Here is a 21,316-nt window from a genome sequence, read left to right on the forward strand (position 1 = left end):
AATCCTACTCCCTTACTCTTATTTAAGAAGTCCAACTCCTTAGTTCATTAAATTTAACTCTTTAAATTTAACTATCTCAACGGGGATTAAAACTCCATTACACTGTGTGACCCTCAATGGTTCAGGGATACAGCTAGCCGTGGGCTCACAACTCCTTGTGACTCGGAACAACACTTTCCGACTTACCCAACGAATCATGGTAAAGCGCCTAGCAACATCGCCCCATGATTCCCTAGGTATCACTGATAGTGCCTACAAGAACCAGTAGATTTTGGTTAGCGTACAGTACGGTCCCTTCATCCATATATCCCGATCGAATCAACAACCATTGGTATATCGAGAGTCGCTCAAGATTCGATAACTATGCAATACATCTTGAAGATCAAATTAGTGACATCGCATGTGCTACTAAGAAACCATTTCTTAAATCACATCAAGTACTCTGGCCAGAGATTTGTCACACTAATATCTCCTCAGATCGCATAGGATATCCATACTCGCAAGTATGTGGTGAATCCTTGACAACAATGCATTGACTCCTATATGTGTCGTAACTGTACCCAATCTCGACACCTGATGACCCCCATAGAGTCGGTAAACGAGTCAAAGCACAGCACTAGCATATAGAGTCTCCATGATGTTTCAAGTCGTAAGGACTAATGGTGTACAACCAAAACCGCGGACTTTATCCACTCGATAAGTGATAACCACTTGGAAAGTCCGGATAGGGTAGTTCGATTATTCATCCTATGAATATCCATTTGCATGCTTCGAACATCTCCATGTTCCCTACCAATGAAACGTGGTACTCCGCATCGCAAATGCTAGTCTCAAACTCGAGCGATCCTTATCCTTATTATCGGACGGCTCAATCGACTAGGAACGGTTTTTAGAATATACAGTGACTATAAGATGTATTTCATGATAGACATCTCCATGTTCTACCACATCTTACATACACTATAGTATATTCAAGGTCTTTATCAAAACAACAATAGTATATCACAATATAACAATATGAAGTAATATAAAGTCATTGCCATAAAAGTGTAAATAATATTAAACAAAAGATTGTTTATACAAAGAGTCATCAAAGCCCATAGCCACACAGTTGGCTCACTGGGCACCCACTCTTACACTATAGTGTAAGTAAGATGAGATAGTGAATAAAGAGAGATCACTATTATGAAACACATCTTATAGTCACTGTATATTCTAAACAGTTTCTAGTCAATTGAGATGTCCGCTAATAAGGATAAGGATCGCTCGAGATTGAGACTAGCATTTGTGATGCCAAGTACCACGTTTCATTGGTAATGGACATGGAGATGTTCAAAGCATGCAAATGGATATTCATATGATGAATGATCGAACTACCCTATTCGGACTTTCCAAGTGGTTATTATTATTTGAGTGGAGAAGTCCGCGGTTTTGGTTGTACATCATTAGTCCTTACTACTTGAAACATCATTGAGACTCTATATGCTAGTACTGTACTTTGACTCGTTTACCGACTCTATTGGGGTCATCAGGTATCGGGATTGGGTACAGTTACGACACATATAGGAGTCGATGCTTTGTTGTCAAGGATTCACCACATACTTGCGAGTGTGGATATCCTATGCGATCTGAGGAGATATTAGTGTGACGAATCTCTGCCCAGAGTACATGATGTGTTCTAGGTTACTCGGTTTTCCTAGTAACACATGCGATGTCACTATTTGATCTCCAAGATGTAATGCATAGTTATCGAATCTCGAACGACTCTCGATGCACCAATGGTTGTTGATTCGATCGGGATATATGGATGAAGGGACCGTACTGTACGCTAACCAAAATCTACTAGTTCTTGCAGGCACTATCAGTGATACCTAGCGAATCATGGGGTGATGTTGCTAGACGCTCTTACCATGATTCTTTGGGCAAGTCGGAAATTGTTGTTCCGAGTCACAAGGAGTTGTGAGCCCACGGCTAGCTGTATCCCTGAACCATTGAGGGTCACACAAGTAATGGATTACTAAACCCCGTTGAGATAGTTAAATTTAAAGAGTTAAATTTAATGAAAGAGAAGTTGGACTTCTTAAATAAAAGGAGTGGAATTTCCTAAAATGACATAGGGATGGACATTTTTGTAAATCACTGAATTCGCATTCAGAAAAATTATCTTGACTTCAAAAGATGCAGAAATGGTTTCTGTGCACATTGGTAAAATCAGTTTATCAATCGTAGTCACGATGAATTTTTATATTAATTTCTATAATAACAGGCTTGGCTTGTTGGGCTTAAGTTATGGATTGTGGGCCCTAAGCAGTTAGAGTCCTAATACAATTATAACTTAATCTAGTGTAAAAATTATCTATAAATACATGTGTAGTGTTCGAAAATCATAAGCTTTCAGTCTTGCAATTTTCGAATTACACACATATATTTTCAAGAGGAATTTTCGAAAATCCTCTGCTCCTTTTGAGATAATTCAGTCTGAAATTTTTGTGAAAAATTACTTTCTGAATTGACAGATCAAATCTGTTTATTCTCTTCGATAAACATCTGATTGATTTTTAGTGCAATCAATCAGAGGGTTTTAGTTTTCTATTCGTGGACTTAATTCCGGAGGTTGATCGTGATAGTCATCGGTTCCCGGGATTTACAAGAAAAGCAGATTAAATTCTGTTGGAGTCCATAATCAAGCCTTTGCTTGAATAGGTAAAATATATAACTGTGTTTATTATTTTACTTGCAACAATTTTAATCGTTAGGATTTGATACCCACGATATGGAATCGTTCCATATCGAAAAATAAAATTTTTTAAACTTCCGCTGCTCCGGGTATCACATCCGTGTGATCAGAGAACGCATGTTCCAACAGCCAACCACCAGAGCATACCCCACAATATTTCAACAAGAAGTATGCTCCACACGAGGATCAAACCCGCAACGTTGGGGAATCTTTTCCCACGTCACCTCAGACCTTACCAACTCGTCTATGCCCCGTGGACTCTCATCATCCATCGTCACAAGGTCTCATGGCCAAGCAACATCATATGCCTAAAAAATAGTTACTTCTTAAATTTTAGATCTTGTTAACTCCCACATACATCCCCGATATTTAAAAAAAAATTATAAGAAATCCTTTAAATTAACTTGAAATCTATGTCCGCACGCGTGTATATATATATAAATATATATTTGGCTCAGATTTTTGCATGTGGGCGTGTCAGACACAAATTATGTCAAAATTTGAAGAAAAAAATAAAGGAAAAATCTGAATTCGACATAAAGCGATTACGAGCTTCGGTTCCACCTTCGGCCTCAGTTTCTCCGGTTTAACGATGAAGAGCATAAGAAATTGACTGAAAAATACTCCATAATAATAATAGAAATTCACTATTGATGTAGCCAAAAACGTTCGTACCAGAAAGATTACTTCCGCAAAATCCTTAGTATCAACAGTCCCTTGTATGATCTGATCATGATCTTTGGTGGGTTGTTCCTACATCACAAATCAAAGTCAGAGGCGTCAGGAGGGTTCTCGGCAAAGACACTACGCTCAAGTAAGTGATTACTCAAAAAATAATAATCGAAAGCAGAGCGTTATAATTCTAAAAAAGTGTGTATTTGTAGAATGAAGTGACTTGAGCTATTTATAAATATTCAGAGAGTTTTGTGGGTTTAAGCCCATTATGGGTTTTTGTAGATTTCCTTATTAAAAAAATCTAAATAATAATTAAATAAAATATGGACAAAATATCTACCATAAAAACACGAAAATACAGTGCTGGACATATAAGGAAACTACAAGAAAACAAGCTGGAAATATGTACTGAACGCTTCAAAAAAATAAAAAAATAAAACTTTGAAAAATCTGAAGTAATTTCCACCCACTTTTGATGTACCAAAAATAAAATAAAATACTGGGCTATCCAATTCTAATGGGTTTCATTTCGTTCTATCCAATGGTTAACGGGTGTGAACAAATTGACCCAAAATTTTCTAGCAGACTCAGAAAAAATATTTGATTTATATTTGAAATTATCGAATAAAAATTTAAAATTATTTTGATTGAGATTTCGCGGGCCACTCGTGAGCTCTAATATGTAATTAATATGATATATAACTATATATTAAATACTGTGGTTTGGGTGGACCACACAGTTTTAAAAAAAACAAGGACAAAAATCCATATTTTTATAGTGCATATTATCCATTATATTTAGTCAAATAGTAACAGTTAATATCATTAGCATGAGAAATATCTAAAATGGTTGTAAGAAAGGAGAGGGTTGTGTTCCAAACAAATTCAAAACAAAATATGCGAATAAATGTTAGTTTCATCTGCCGTCAACACCTTTCCCTTATTTGGCATGTACAATGCACATATCCGGTTGAGTCTCGACTGGATATGGCTCGAAAAGCCGCTAACCAAAGTCCCAACACACGATAAGTTGATTTTCTGTAATATGTTCCAAAACCTTTAAAGAACACAAAGATTGACTCTGTCGATAAATGAAATCTAGATTTGCCCCAGAATAACTTCCCCACCAGAAACCTTGACTTCGGACGGAGCCTTTTCCACATTAAGAGCTTTAATCTTGCCATCAACAACATAAGCAGACCACCTTTGTAACAATAACATGATGAATATATCAGTTTCTATCTCGAGTCATATACCAGGGAACCGTATACATCATTCGTGAAAGCCCGGGTTTAAGACAATGTACCTATGAGAACGAGGTCCAAGTAACGCGGATGATAAATCTACCATCAAGTCCAGTTTCTTGTGGAAGCTACCGTCGAAATCTCCATAAAACTCAATCTAAAACATGAAAAGAGAAGGTTCAATCAACGCGCATAATTATTCTCATAGCACAACTGAAGGTTTACAAATCAAGATGTGGACCAAGCAAACAAATATAGAATAAGAAGTGGATTTTTTATCACTCAAAGGATTAGTTTGAATATTTCATTCTTATGTTGACAGTGTGAGCATAGTCACACATGTTAACTCAAAATCAGTCGCTGTATAGAGGTTTTCCGAACACTCTCTACAATGTTTTTTGAGTGTGTAAGAAGAATTTTTCAGGTTATAGTTTTCTACGACAATATGTAAAACATCGCGAATACTTTATACAATGCCACAATTTATTCCCTATGCTTCATTTTTGGCACCTGCAAGGTGGTTCCAAACCTCGAGGAAATATGATTCTGCATGCCTTTGATGTGAAATACAATATTACACCGCAAAGAATTAAAATAGTAGGAAAGAAAATACATACTTCATAGTACCATACAAATAAGCAAGCAATTTATTTCTCCATCGGAGTTCGAAAATAAATAAAAAATTATTAACTTACAGCTTCTTTGGCCTGAAGTTTCTCTGCCCAGCCATTAATTGTATAAGGATCATTGACAGCTACACATATCACCGAATCAATTCCTTTTGCTCTGAATTTATCGATGATGTTCTTGTAGCTAGGGACGTGCTGCATGGAGCAAACTCCAGTGTATGCTCCCTGTGGATTGTAAAATGAACTCCATACACCATGTAATAGTAAATTGAAAAAATAAAAAGATTATGTAATTAGAACAGGCTAGAAGTTATTCCAATTGCTAACTATCTTGCTAAAGATACTGCCTAAAGTCTATGGCCATTTTCACACCTTATCCTAGATTCACTCGGTTAGAGGTTAGAACATAAATAAGACTTTCTTAGCTAGTAATTTGTAATTGACTTTGGTAAGTGGACTAACCAAACAAGAACCTCACATTTAATCAATGATTTCGAATGAAAGTTTTAAAGCATTAATTCGTCATTTACCGTTTTCTTTAACTGGAGGTAGAATCGTGCTAAGCAACTACGTATGAGAATACCTAGCGTGACGTATGGCGTCCAACGAAATGAAATCAAATCAAATCCTTTTCGCCTTATTTCAATTTCATTCCCCGAATGACAATTTACAGTCCTATAAATGTTTAGAATACAGGTTTCCATCACTTCCCAAAATAACTTTACTGTTATATTGCACACTTGATAAAGTATATGTTCAAAATTTAAAATACCCCACAAAATATTTAAAAAATAAAATAATCCAGCATATTCTTACATTATATAACATCGACACAGAAAATGTAGCTTGCAGAAACCAAAATTAAGCATACATGATACATCATACTTCTTAATTCATATGTCGGAGTATGAGTTTCAAGAAAGAAAAAGAAAAATCCAAAAACAAGTTCTATAGATAACATACGCTTAGGTGCTGCTAAAAAATATGGCAAGCTGATAGATGCTAAAGAGCCACAACATGTATCAATTTTAAATGAAAAGGTCGAACATGGCATTTCCTTTACTCTAATCATCCAGTGATCTAACACACACAAAAAAGTTGGAAATTCTCAGTGATAGATATGATTTGGTATCGACCACATCTAATTTTCCTTTCCAAATACAAGAGAACTAATCAAAACTTCTTCAGCCTAACTGCAAAAAAAGATGTGATCAATTGTGAAAAAAATGTTATACAAACTAATCCATAATATCTTCCATTTAGAATATATATAACATGAGTCCACTCGATTATCAGTGAATGAATAAATTATAATCAATGATAAGATGAAACTGAGCAGGTTAACGATCCGTAATTGTAAGAGAAGATGCAAGGCAACAGCCGCACCTGAACATACATAAACAACAGGGTAATACAATTCTCTGTGCATTCCTATTTGATTCTCCTCATAGTTTTCTCAGAACTTCTATAAGCAATGTCCCATTTCACTGATATCTCTCCAGAAACACAATTAAGCCCCCAAACTGTACCACATCAGTACATCACTCACTAATGTAATATAATTGCTCCAGGCTCAAGAATGAAGTATACATAAACAAATGCAAATTCCCAGCAATGACACACAACTTCGAGCTACCAAAACATAACATTGGGATGAAAGGATGAAAAATAAAATACACCAAACGAATAGCATGACTCACAGGGAGGCCAAAGATAACAACTTTTTTATCCTGAAAAACAAGATTAAGGGAAAAACAAAACACAATATCAGTGGATAAAACAACCAAAACAGTAAGACCCACAAAAATAATCGAGAAAACTGAAATCCCATCAGCAAATGAACCTTGAAAATGTCCTTAAGAGGGGTGGTGGCAAACTTGGAGGAAACCCCTTCATCCCAGGTGCGAGCTTTCTGGAGGGAGACATCCGGCGCCGCCGATATCAAATCCGTCCCCACCGCGGCAGACGCGTAGCTCCGTGATGCTTGGAACTCACTGACAATTGTGTTCATCACCCTCATTCGCTTAAAAAATGCAGAGGAAGCCATAGCTTTACTTTTCTCCTTCGATTTTTCTTTACTCCTTTCTTCCTATTTTGCTGGTCGTGTAATGTAGTAGTTCATCTAGTTTATATTTTTCATCAACATTTGTTCATATTATCAATATAGTGTTTGCGATTATGAAATTTTTTTCACAAGTTTTTTTAAGAAGATATTTATAATCATTTATTTTTAGAGGTTTGCAAACATTATTTAGTCTGATATGCTTATAAATTAAATTGTTTGATTAGATAAATTAGGGAGTTTCGAGCTTTAGATTAAATCGAAAAAAACCAGAAATTCAAACGGAACATATGAAAATCGAATGAACCAAAAATAGAATTTTTATTTGGATATAAAAGTTAAAATCGAAGTTTATACGATTAGGTTTTCGAACTCATATATATCAACCACGGCCCCATTGAAAACAAAAATTAACTAGATTAATAATTTTGTTTTTATATAGATTATATATTTTATAAAATAATATTTAGTGAATTTAGTATAATATTTGTTAATTTTTAGATGATTATTATTTATTTTGATTTTATGTTTAAATGTTTTATAAATTTTTTTAATAAAAATAATATATTGTGATATTAAATATACTTTAATTACTAATCTCTTACTATTTAATTAAAGTTGAGGGCCACATATTAATTTTTTGGTCCGTTGGTATGACTTTTCCCATTTTTCATTTTCCAATACGTGTTAAAAAAAACCGTCTCCACTTCTCACACAACTTGGATAAAAAACCGTTCCCAATGTTCTCTTCTCCAAACGTCATCGATCAATTTTTTCTTCCTAACAAATTTCCCAACTTCCACAAACCGTCCCTGAATTCCTCCCTCATAAATACAAATAAAGCCTTCTCCTTCTCTATGTTGACTTTCTCACACTCAAATTCTAAACTTTGTGCACAGATTTTATTCACTTGCAGGTTATGCATAATAGGAGACTGACCAGAGCAGAGGGTTTGGATTTCTCCCTCACAAATCTCGCAACTTCCACAATTCGTCGTACACCGATTGGTTTTTGGTTCGAGTTCAAATCAGCATCCGAGTCCGATCTCGGAAGATGACAGGTTCCTGAAGATGATGTACATACATGATTCATCTACAGGTGAATTCGACCGGATTCCGATCGATATATAATTGCAAATTCTCAGAATTCTTGGTCCTAGACAGTCGGCAAGGCTGAGAGCGGTTTGCAAGTCCTGGAAATTCATCCTATCGGATAATCGGCTCTGTATTTATTTTCTGCAGAATGAGCAAGAGCCTTGGAGCTCCATTTTCTAAGCCGAAACCAATCTCCGATCCGGTTTTCCTCTTCAGTAAGCCTGATTCTGTTTTTCACTTTTTTTTTAAGTCCAGCAATGTCGAGATATTAGACAGGATTGGACGATGATTGTGCTGTCTTCTCTTCTCCCCTTGCGTTTGCTGATAAAAAATGAATACTCTCTCATTCACTTTTCCAATGAACATGCTAACCAAATGTTTGAGTACATGCTATCTCGATGTATAGTTTTCCACTGATAATTTTATACATTGTCAGCATTCAATCTCTTTTACATTGCTATGGTTAACTATAATAGGTGGTTTAATTTTTTAATGAATGAAGATAATGATATTTTTTAAAGTATTGTGTTCAATTAGTGTCTCTTATTTTTCATCTGCAAGAGATTATTGCTACAGTTTATTTTATACACATTTGTTGTCAGTAAAAACTCGATCATTAATTGTTTGACGAAATCTTTCAAAAAGAAAAACAATCTTCATAGCTAGAATTATGACTAAAGCTAGCATATTATGAATCCATATTATGGTGAACTATAATAGGCTAGCATATTATGAATCCATTATAATGAATCCATTATTTTCATGGTATTATATTTGTGACTCAATTAGGATTTATTTTTGTTTGTGAATTGAATTTTAGAACTTTATGCAGATTGTATTATATTTATTTTGATATGTGAATATTACTAATATTCATTTATTTCTTCTTTCATTTTAGTTGATGTTATTATTTCTAACTATCTTACCACATATTTGTTGAAAAAACAGAGATGGAGATTTCCAAACATCTTTCTTTCACGCAGGTGATTTTTTTTAGTTTTGTGTGTTTGGTGTTTTGAAATTTTTAGTTTATATTTTATTGCTCTGTTTTCTTTCATATCACATTTATTTATTGGAATGAAGCAACATTCGTTATCTTAGATAAAATTTATCCAAAGATTAGCATGATGATTAAAGTACCAGCCTACACTAATATATGTTTGACGATTAGCTTGATGATTGGGTTCTGAATACTTATAAATTTAAATATGATATGTATGCATATTTCGTTGGAATGAAACAATTTACCTCGATTTTTCAGGATATTCAATTATTTTGTGTAAGGGATATCATGGCTCATAAAAATTATCAGAATCAGATGTTGTCACTAGGTGTTGACAACATCCTACACAACATGCAGCGAAAATATTAAAACGTGAATAGTAACAGCAAATCAACAATAAAAATACTCAAGAGTAAATATGCACAATTACTAAAGTAATAAAAAGTTGCACATACAAACAGATTCAGATGTTGTCACAAGGTGTTGACAACATCTTCAATAACACCTTGTGTGACGCCCGGGGCCGAGGAGGCGGGGAGTGATCGCCGGTGCCAAGAGGTTGCACGGACAATGAGCAGCTCCTGAAAGGCTTCTAGGCGGAGGGAGATATGAATGAACCGATTCTGCCGAAATGAGAGGGATTCTGAGACTGTGTAGGAATGGGACTGCATAGTTGAGGAGAGCTTAAAAAGATTTCATATGTGCTACTCATATTAAGAAGGTGCATCTTCTTTTCGGAAGCTCTTCACATAAGATATTCAAAGTTAAGCGTGCTTGACTTGGAGAAATTATAGGATGGGTGACCCTTTGGGAAGTTTCTCAGGGTGCGTGTGAGTGAGGACAAAAGCATGTTGAAAAGACCCGTCTTGATACAGTGGGGCGTTACAAATGGTATCAGAGCCGACCTCTCTTAGTACGGTATGATTCGGGGACGAACCAAGCGGAAGCTGGTGGGCATGTGACGCCCGAGGCCGAGGAGGCGGGGAGTGATCGCCGGTGCCAAGAGGTTGCACGGACAATGAGCGGCTCCTGAAAGACTTCTAGGCGGAGGGAGACATGAATGAACCGATTCTGCCGAAATGAGAGGGATTCTGAGACTGTGTAGGTATGGGACTGCATAGTTGAGGAGAGCTTAAAAAGATTTCATATGTGCTACTCATATTAAGAAGGTGCATCTTCTTTTCGGAAGCTCATCACATAAGAACTCCAAAGTTAAGCGTGCTTGACTTGGAGAAATTATAGAATGGGTGACCCCCTGGGAAGTTTCTCAGAGTGCGTGTGAGTGAGGACAAAAGCACGCTGAAAAGACCCGTCTTGATACAGTGGGTCGTTACACCTTGATTAACATGCATCAGAATTTTTGAAAGCATGAATAAAATAAATAAACAACCAAATAAATCAGACTCAAATATTTAAACAAAAGTATAAAATACTCTTGCAGCGCCTCAGGGCAAAACTTTCACTAGAAAACAAATCAAAGAGTTTACAAAATCCTAAAACTAGTGAATTATTTCAAAACACAATTTTCTCAAGAACGAGTGAGAAAATAAACAAATAAAAGCATCTCCTAAAATTATATACGAAATAGAATAAATAAACAGAAACACGAAGATGAATCCTTGATGCCGAACACACGAGAGCAACACTCTTGAATCTTCAATGCTCTCAAATCTTCAACGGCAATCAAGTAGACCACGACCAATGGTTGTAGAAACGAGCTTCAAATATGTATTCTGAATTCTCGTGATGTACGCTAAGAAGCTCTCTAGAAAATCTCACTTGGTCGTGTCTTTTATTTTGTACGCTCAAATCCTCATCTACGGCTTGATCTCTCTTTTCTGCGCTCTCTCGTTTTTCTCCAAGCCATCGATCTCTACGTCCTCTTCTTCTATTTAAGCGTGTACAAATTTTATCTCCAAAAAGAGTCTTGATCTTGTTTCCTTAATTCAAACTTGAATCTACAATGATAAGGAAATAAAGATAAGTTAGGAGATAGATATATATTATGATAAGTCCAAATATATCTCCTACCAAAAATATCAAACGACTAAATCTAGTTATTTAATATAAGATAATTCCTATCATAATTAAACAAATCAATCTTATCTTAAATATAGGAAAATTATATTATATCAATTCAAAACAATTCCTAATTTAAAATATTTCAAACAATAAGATATTTAAAAAGATCTAAACTTCAAGTCCAAGAAACCATATTTTAAATCTAGGAATATTATATTATCTCAATTCAAATCAAAACATTTCCTAGTTTAAAATATATCAAACATATAGATAGAAAACACAATATTAACTATCAATCCTAGAAAGGCAAAACATAATATTATAATCTTTCAAAACATGGAAATATATCAAGGAATAATTATTCCTTTCAATCTCCCCATTTTTGCCTTTCCGGACAAAACACCTAAAACCAATTCAGCAACTCCCCCTGGATATTAATTCTCAGAACTCCCCCTGAGTTCAAACTTATCAAATCAGTTCTCCCCCTGAATTTGATCTTTCAATTCTGAGTGTTGTCAAGAATGTTGGCAACATCTGCACACAACACTTGGAGAGATCAGAAAATACTTAATACATGTTCAGAAATGAATCACAAAACACATTTAATCAATTCAGCACACATCACAACTCTCCTGAATATCAATTCTCTCCCTGAATTCAAAAATAAATTCTCCCCTTAGTCTAAGCACGGATGTTGTCGAGGATGTTCCCAACATCTCCTCACAACACTTAAGTCAGAGCAGAGAAAAAAAACTTTTAACCAATCAGAGAGTTATAATCAAACAAGCTAACATTGATTAAAACCAGATCAGAGCAAAAACATAAGACATATCAGAGCAGAGCAAAATAAACCACAAAATAAACTTAAACCACAAAAAACTAAAACTTATTGCTCTGTGACAGCCCATCATTTGCTTTGCCAGAACTAGCTTCTTCTCCATCAGATCCAGAGCCGCCATCTTCAACATCTTCTCCCCCTTTTTGTCCAGAAGAGATACCTAACCAGGAAAAAAATTTGATATTGAGACAGAAGAGCTTTATAGTAAGCAATGTCTGCTTTGGCTTGTAAAATCTTCTGTTCAACATGCAGCATCTGGGATTAAATAAAGACATAATCCAGCTGTTGAAGTAGGAGGGACAAATATGGCAGTGGCAGGGGAGGTGTTGGCAACATCTGCCACAGCATCTGCAACAGCACCTGTTTCTGACCAAGGTAGGTCCAATTTCATGTTACCTTTAAGTAATGCAGGTGCAAGCTTCAGGACCTCAACAACAGCAGATAAAGGCTCATCATCATGTTTTTAAAAATATTGAGATACTAGCACAACAAATATCAAATAAAGAAACATGAGCATGTAAGATACCAACCCACAGTTTGCATATTGCATAACTGTAGTAAAACACAAGCTTTCCAAAGTTCAAAGCTGCTCCAGTTCCTATAGTAAACAACACACCAACTTGTTGTTTGGTGACAAAGATGGAATTTGTGGAAGGATTCCAAGTCTTGATTGCAGTCTTGTAAATAACATAAGCTATCTTATCAGAGCAGGCTGCACATCTTCTTTCACCTCGGGTGGGTTAAAAAATCCATTAATCACAGTAGAACTAAACTCGAAAAATATGAACCCTCACATGAATTTTCCCAAATTTTGCGAAAGAGGGTTCGGCACAGCTTTATTCAAATTTCAGTAGAATTCCAAGACCATAGGTCTACAGTAAGGAGTAGCATATGTAACAGTAGAGAGCATATTCCTGAGTTGGAAAATTCTTACCAAATTTTGAGCGCCATATGCTTCCAAATCAATGATGTGGTCCTCAAAGAAGTCTCAATTGGCATAGTGTTGCCAATCGTTTGTAGCATTCTCAGTAAAAAAAATATATAGAGGAATAGGATTGGCTTACTCGATAGTCTTCATCCAAGGTGTTGTCCAGGGTGTCAGCAACACCTTCAGAAAACATCTTCTGCAGAAACAGCAACCTTGGATTCCAACATAAAGGTGTAATAACAGTGACAGTAGCCAGCAAATTCTGAATTCTGAAAAATTCTACAATATTCAAATACTTCTCATCTAAGATGTCAGCAGGAATGTCAACAGCATTTGATGCAACATTTTCTTTTGAGGCAGATTCCTCAGAGTCTTCATCAGAGAATGCAAGGGATGGATCAGCAGCAATAAAAATGACCATCAAAGATGGATCAGCAGTAGTAACAATGACCATCAAATATCTCAATTTTTAAAAAATCATCCTCTAAGGTGTTGTCAGAGGTGTTGTCAACATCTGGCTCAACATCTTCTTTGTAGCCCATCTCTGTTTGAATATCAGTGAATGAAAATTCTTCTCTGCCATAAAATTTTGAACAGTTAGAATAAGAAGAGAAGAATTTGACAATAATGCAAGGACCGACAAAATTCTGTAGAAGTGATAATGTGGTGAGGGTGAGCAAAAAATAACAAGACCATAAAACATTCTGATGATAAGATCAAATCTAAACAAAAAACCCTTCACCTCTTAATCATTTGGTCGCAATTAATGTTCCCTAACAGTAACAGTTGCCAACGGTAAAATGGATTTTAAAATCATAATGACCACAAATTTCCGAATTAAGGCAATAAATCAAGCCAATTGATTTTCACAAAATTTCCATAAAGAAACTCCACATCGAAATAAATTCCACTAAAAACATTTTCAATCACTAAACAATTCGAAATATTAGTGGATAGGGCAAATCACTACATTTCGCTTATTTTCGAACTTCAAACTTTTCAGCAAGATATATTCACCATAAAATATGCATGTCTTAATTATGTCTAAAACAGAGTGTAACAATGCAATAAAATGCAATCACATGCAAAATAATATGTTGACAAGTGAGGTGTTATCTACGATGTTGGCAACATCTTTCAGCAACACTTTAGAATTCCCAAAAAATTTTATTTCCAGATAGCCATTAAATTCATTATTACAGAAGTGGTAGCCTGCACACTAAAGGAACGATCTTCAACGGACCCCTTTAGGTAGCTTTTTCCATTTGCTTCTGATTTTCAATCAAATTTTATGATTGAGATTATCTCTTTTAACCATTTTGTTATTTTGAGTTTCTGAATTTGCGAAATCACTTTTCACTTGGGACAGGATCATAAAATACACGAACATCCCTCCACTACTTCGTGATTTAGTCAAAACTCTTCTTCAATTAAATCTCATTAAACTGTAAAACAATTTGAAAGAATCCTGAGTGAAAACTGGTCAATGATTACAAAGTATCAAACACTTCACAAAACAGAGTGTATGCATGAATGCAACATGCCTAATGATCCTAAAGATGCACATGCATGAAAAGGTGTTGTCACAGGGTGTTGGCAACACTCCAGACAACATCTCAATTCTGTCTATAATGCACACAAACTGAGAGACTTCCTTAGACTGAAAAATCTCTCGAAATCCAATGCTTTGGTGAAAATATCAGCTAATTGGTTATCCGTTCTAATAAACTCAATACAAATCATGCCTTTCTCGATCAAATCTCTAATGAAGTGATGTCAAATGTCTATGTGTTTGGTTCGAGAGTGTTGTACTGGATTTTTGCATATATCAATAACGCTTGAATTATCACAGTACACATTCAACTAAGCATGATATCTAGCCCAGTAGCACAAAAAAACAAGATACTTCCAATTATGCTTCTGTAGAGGGTGTTGTCAACACCTTCGACAACATCTTCCCTCGACAGTTTTTCACTTGACCTCATTGGTGTACACATGTGTTTACAATTTTTATACAAATACTTTTTCACAAGATTTCTAGCATACTGGATTTGACACACAAAGATTTCACCATGCATTTGTTTCACTTGAAATCCCAAGAAATTATTCAATTCACCAACCATACTTATCTCAAAAGTAGACGACATGTACTTCACAGATTCATCAACAAGTTTTTCACAAGAAGCACAAAAGATTATGTAATCCATATAAACTTGACAAATAAGAATATTACCTTGAAACTTTTGCACAAACAATGTCTTATCAAACTCACCTCTTTTGAATCTAAGATTGAGCAAGTATTTGGTTAATCTTCCATACCATGCACGTGGTGCTTGCTGTAATCCATATAGTGCCAAAATTTTTGGGTTCACTTTTTTGACACAAAGAACAAAAATCTTACCTGTGAAAACGTGGAGCACATGCAAATTAGTCCAGCCATCTTTCGATAATCTACATTTTCTGTCCTTCGGGTTTGCATATCTCCATGCACATCTACAATGACCTCACTGTCTTCATCCTCATTTTCAGCAGTGGATTGTTCAATTTTTTTGTTTCTGGAGATTCTGTAGGAGGTGTTGTCACATGTGTTGTAACACCTTGGACAACATCTAAATTTTCAGAATTTTCAAACAGATCATAAACTTCATGTAGTGACCCAACCCGGATCCACTATCTAATCAGAGTTATAGAAAAGCGCACGCAATAAAAGCTTTAAGCGTAAAGTGCGGATAATTAAAATACAACAAATCCAATCGGCAGAATACAACCGACGCTATCACAAGTGTATAAATACTGTTATACAACCAAATCGAAGGTTCAGGGTAAATTAAATCCCTACCCTCTACAACCTCGCACTCCCCAAAGCTCAATCCTGCTGAGAGCCGCCTGAACCGTCCAGCCTCAAACCTGCCCCGCCACAAGGTAGACAATACCCAAACACAGGGGCGTGAGCTAGAACGCTCAATACGAATCAATGATATAAATACAAATATGCGCACACAGATGATTTAAAACTTAAGTGAAAACACTTGATCATGACGCCGGGAATATACAGTATCGGCTAGAGAGCTACTCCGCGGGGTACTCGTATATTCCATATCAGGGCTGAGCCAACCCCATCCTGACCCGAATCCAAAATAGGATACAAGTCTCATATGGAAACTGTCATACCTGACTCGAGTCCAAAATAAGATCATTGTTCCCTATGGAGACTGTCGATGACTCACATCTCTCCGGATGCAGTCACACGTAAAATCATGTATGTGCTAAGGCGGTAAAACATGCTAAAATATGATAAAACATATAGCACATACTCATGCAACATATAAGAAAATATATCATGCCGGCTATCTCGGTCAGTACTTACGTACCTCTAATACTGCTGGTCAAACCTAGCTCTGCTGGTCTAGACTCCAAGCCTACTAGTCCAGTCTACTAGCTACTACAATGCAAATATCCATGCATCAACAATTAAACTCTAAAAGCCTTAACTAAGCTATTGCATACTCCTAAATATTTTTAGGAAGCCAAATTATACCTTCGTCCGTCGTCAGCCCACTGGTGTAGAATCGCCCCAAAACTTAGGCACACCTCCGCTACGACGCCGGGATCGCTAGGCAACTTCCGGATTCCCAATAGGATGCCTAGAACTCCATAGATCTAAGTAAGAAGGTTCGAAAACCAGAGGAAAGAAGGGAAAATCGATGCACAGAATGAGGGCTCGGACCCCTTATTTATAGACGGCGATCGGAACCTTCGATCCCCGTTCGGAACGTCCGATCACGATCAGAACCTCCGATCGCACCTTCGAAGCGTCCGATCGCTCAATATTACGTCAGTCATGACGTCACCTTGCTGACGTAAGCGATGACGTGTTCACCGAGTCAGATCGGAGCTTCCGATCTTGGCACGGAGCTTCCGATCCACTTCGGATCGTCCGAACTCCTCATCGGACCGTCCGGTCCTGCTGAACCAATTCAACTAGTTCGAGTGCTCTGAATCCATTTCTGAAGTCCGTTATCCCAACAGGAACTTACTTAATCATGTTTTACTTAATCTAAACATAATCACGTGATTAATTACTCATTGAATCACTAATCAGAAATGCGGGTTATTACATTCTCCCCCACTTAAGAAATTTCGTCCTCGAAATTTAAGTCTTAGAGGAAAACATAAATAGCTAACCAATGTTCTTTATTACAACTGAACAAGTATAAACTTGATACAAAGAAGTACAAAATCTCAAAATAACTCGGGGTGCTCGGCTAACATCCGGCTCTCCAACTCCCAAGTAGCTTCCTCTGTACCTCTGCGTTGCCACTGTACCATTACCAACGGTATACGCTTATTACGAAGTACCTTGTCCTTCCTGTCAAGAATCCGTAGGGGTTTCTCTACATACGATAGATCTCGATCCACTTTAACCTCGGTCGGATGCAAAATATGCGACTCGTCTGCCACATACTGTCTTAACAAGGATACATGAAACACATCGTGGATCTCCGAAAGATCGGGTGGCAAGGCCAGACGATAAGCAACATCCTCAACCTTCTCGAGAATCTCGAAAGGACCAATAAATCTAGGTGTCAGCTTACCCTTGCGACCAAGCCTCATCACCTTCCGAAAAGGTGACACACGCAAGAAAACATACTCTCCTACCTCAAAATGAAGTGGTCTGCGGTGAGTGTTTGCGTAGCTAGCCTGTCGATCCTGGGCTGCCTTAATCCTGCGTCGGATCAACTCTATTGCATCAATCATCTGCTGAATCATCTGAGGACCCTCAACCTGACGCTCACCAACCTCGTCCCAAAACAAAGGTGTACGACAACGTCGTCCATAAAAAGCCTCAAATGGTGTCATGCCAATGCTGCGATGGTAACTATTATTGTAGGCGAACTCCACCAAGGGTAAATGGTCATGCCACGCTGGACCAAAATCCATCACCGCAGCGCGAAGCATATCCTCTAGAGTGCGAATAGTACGCTCCGACTGTCCGTCCGTCTCTGGATGATAAGCCGTACTCAAGCTCAAAGTAGTACCAAGGGCTCGCTGGAAACTACCCCAAAATCTCGAGGTGAATCTCGGATCTCTATCGCTGACAATGCTCAACGGAATCCCATGCAATCGCACAATCTCCCGCACATACAATTGTGCCATCCTATCAAAGGTGTAATCGCGGTTATAGGGAAGGAAATGCGCTGACTTCGACAACCGATCCACGACAACCCAAATAGCATCACAATTCCTGGAAGACATAGGCAAGTGGGTGACAAAGTCCATTGTCACATGCTCCCACTTCCATTCAGGAACCTCTAAGCTGTGAAGTAACCCTTCGGGTCGTCTAAACTCTGCCTTGACTTGTTGGCACACAAGGCACCGGGATACGAACTGATAAACGCTGCGCTTCATCCCCTTCCACCAAAATCGAGTGCGAAGATCCTTATACATCTTCATGCTGCCTGGATGTACAGAAAATCGACTGCGATGAGCTTGCGATAAGATCTCATCCCTCAAAGTAGAATCCTCGGGTACCACAACTCGACCAGAAAGACACAACAGACCGTCTCCTTGCAGATGAAAACCAGAAGTATTATCACCTTCTGCCAGCCGGGCCAACTTCTGAGTCTTCAGATCGGAATTTTGAGCTTCCCGGATTCGTCTGTATAGCGCTGGCTCTGCAAGCACAGAAGAGACACGAATCCCTTGTTGTTCTTTCTTATGACGGAATGTAAATCCCAAAGAACAACACTCCTCCACTGCCTTCGAAATCGAACTGGTACGAAGGGAACTCACATAAACTTTGCGACTAAGCGCGTCAGCAACAGGATTTGAAGAACCTCGATGGTACTTGATCTCACAGTCGTAATCCTTCAACAGATCTATCCAACGACGCTGCCGCATGTTCAACTCAGCCTGAGTGAACAGATTCTTCAAACTCTTATGATCGGTGAAGATCTCAAATCGTTCTCCGTACAAATAATGACGCCATATCTTAAGAGCAAAGACAATGGCTGCAAGCTCTAAATCATGTACGGGATAGTTCTCTTCGTGAGTCTTCAACTGTCTGGAGGCATAGGCAATCACGTGGCCATTCTGAGTCAACACACACCCCAAACCCTGGAGAGAAGCATCAGTGAAGACTACAAACCCACCTGATCCAGACGGTAAGGCAAGAACTGGAGCTGTCGTCAGACGACGTCTCAACTCACAAAAACTATCTTCACAAGCATCAGACCAAACGAAAGAAACGTCTTTCCTTGTCAACTGAGTCAATGGCTTGGCTATCTGAGAGAAATTCTCCACAAAACGACGATAGTATCCTGCTAAACCAAGGAAACTACGTGTAGTAGCCCGTACCCTAATTGAGTAATTAAAGGATTAATGCGAATTAATTGAATTGGGTATCGGACGGATCGGAAGCTCCGAAGGCACGATCGGAAGCTCCGAACAGGATCGAAGGCTCCGATGAGCGATCGGAGGCACCGATGTTATTACGTCAGGCATGACGTGTGGTTGGATCGGAAGCTCCGATCACCCCTATCCGGAGTCAACAAGTGATATTTTGACACGTGGTAGATCAGGATCTTCGGAAGCTCCGATGGCAGGATCGGACGTTCCGATCGAGGTTCGGACGTTCCGATCAAGGATCGGAAGTTCCGATCGTTGTCTATAAATAGAAGGCCGAGCCTTCACTTTCAATTGTCAATTCCGAGTTCTCCTTTCCCTTCTAGTCCTTTTGGAGCTGTTCTAGTCTTCTTAGGCTTGGTCCGGAGGTCGGCGAGGCGTTCGGTAGTCGTAGCGGAGTTGTTCCCAAGTTCTGGAGGCATCGACATCAAAGGGCTAACGACGGACGAAGGTATAGCTTTTGCTTCCTATAAATATTTAGGAGTATGCAATAGCTTAGTTAAGGCTTTTAGAGCACTTTAATGATAGTAGTATCATTTGGCAGTGTAGAGCAGACTATAGGCGTGGACCTAGAGTTGGTAGAGCTTGCACTGTATTGAGGTACGAAAGTACTGTTCGAGATATCCTGACTGAGTATGCATGTATTATGTGACTGCATGATTTATATGCCATGATATTATGCTGCATTCATTTGCATCTTGCTGTATCTCTTTCGAGATGTCTGTTAGTAGGGTTGTACCCTATCCTGTTAGTGGATGGATTTCCATCGATTTGGGTCCGGCGTATCCACGGTTATCTCGGTATGGGAGCCACCTCCTGAAGTGACGGCACAGCGTCCTACATACCAGGGCCCGATCTGTCTCTGTTATCTGATCCTTGACCTCGAGTCTATAGGGAGTTCACTTTGCATGCATGTATACTCATACTCTCGCACTGAGCGTTTTATGCTCACGTCTCGTACTCTGTATTTTTTGGACACCCTATTTCATGGGGCAGGTTTGCGATTGGACGAGGAGGGTGGATCCAGGAGGGGCTAGTCAGCGGTTGGCCGGCTGGAGCTTCGCTTAGGTTTTATTACTGTTGTTTTGGGTTTATACAGTTATTCGATTTGGTTGTATATTATTGGATAAATTACAGATTCCTTTACTTGGGATTGTATAATGTTAATGGTTTCCGCAGTTTTATTCTGATATCTATTTCATTAAGTTATTTGCATGCATAAGTTCTGTTTAGTAGGTGATCCGGGTAAGGGTCACTACATTTATGGTATCAAAGCATGCAAAAGATTTCTTGGGATTTAGTCTCATCTTGAGGTATTTTTGTAGATGTCAAATCGTGACGACCAGAGTTCTCATGGCAGTGTTGGTGGGCGTTGGGGTGATGCCGACCGGGAGCCTCGTCGAGAACAGCGTCATCGTCACCATGACGACGAGCGTTTCACTGTGCGTCGATTCTTAGCTATGGGTCCTAAGCCCTTAGTTGGAGGTGAGTCTCCGGAGGATGCGGAGAACTGGTTAGACCGCATGGAGACGACTTTTCAGACTTTCCAATGCACCGATGAGAAGAAGGTGGAGACCCTTGGATATCTTCTGGATGGGCGTGCGCGCAGGTGGTGGAGGTTTACTTCTGCACCTTTTGTTACGGCGAGATGAGTGGCCACCTGGGCCGAGTTTCGCACA

At 38.2% G+C, this 21,316-nt stretch overlaps 2 protein-coding genes across 5 annotated transcripts in view; one reads left to right on the top strand and one right to left on the bottom strand.

Moving 5' to 3' along the window:
• Window positions 1-4,237: 4,237 nt before the first annotated feature.
• Window positions 4,238-7,420, bottom strand: LOC140879994 (peroxiredoxin-2F, mitochondrial). Of its 2 annotated transcripts, XM_073284024.1 has the most exons (5): window positions 7,129-7,417; window positions 6,986-7,015; window positions 5,352-5,510; window positions 4,719-4,813; window positions 4,240-4,616 (listed from the first exon to the last, which is right to left on the bottom strand). In XM_073284024.1, exons 1-5 carry the CDS (start codon window positions 7,330-7,332, stop codon window positions 4,511-4,513), a joined length of 594 nt encoding a protein of 197 aa, XP_073140125.1. In that variant the 5' UTR covers window positions 7,333-7,417; the 3' UTR covers window positions 4,240-4,510. The 2 variants fall into 2 exon arrangements, with proteins under 2 accessions (XP_073140133.1, XP_073140125.1); XM_073284032.1 differs by lacking the exon at window positions 6,986-7,015 and having other exon boundaries at window positions 4,238-4,616; window positions 7,129-7,420.
• A 681-nt stretch (window positions 7,421-8,101) lies between these two features.
• The window catches only part of LOC140875265 (uncharacterized), a 50,962-nt gene continuing 37,747 nt past the window's right edge, over window positions 8,102-21,316 (top strand). For 2 of the 3 annotated variants that reach the window (XR_012148381.1, XM_073278919.1), the window contains exons 1-2: window positions 8,102-8,656; window positions 9,390-9,424. Coding sequence is in view for 2 of the 3 variants with exons in the window: in XM_073278919.1 (XP_073135020.1) it covers window positions 8,590-8,656; window positions 9,390-9,424 (102 nt within the window). In the remaining variant the exon portion in view is untranslated. The remainder of the gene's footprint in view (window positions 8,657-9,389; window positions 9,425-21,316) is intronic. The other variant, XM_073278918.1, reaches the window with a different exon arrangement.

The sequence above is a fragment of the Henckelia pumila genome, chromosome 1, assembly GCF_033568475.1.
Source record: "Henckelia pumila isolate YLH828 chromosome 1, ASM3356847v2, whole genome shotgun sequence".
NCBI classification, from domain to species: Eukaryota; Viridiplantae; Streptophyta; class Magnoliopsida; order Lamiales; family Gesneriaceae; genus Henckelia; species Henckelia pumila.

Excerpts from the sequence above, each read along its gene's own strand:
- LOC140879994 (XM_073284024.1), bottom strand. The coding sequence starts at position 7,332 with ATGGCTTCCTCTGCATTTTTTAAGCGAATGAGGGTGATGAACACAATT. Across the intron at positions 7,016-7,128 it reads CTCTTAAGGACATTTTCAAG|GATAAAAAAGTTGTTATCTT; the intron begins GTTCATTTGCTG and ends CTTGTTTTTCAG. Across the intron at positions 4,814-5,351 it reads AACTTCAGGCCAAAGAAGCT|ATTGAGTTTTATGGAGATTT; the intron begins GTAAGTTAATAA and ends TTCATGTTTTAG.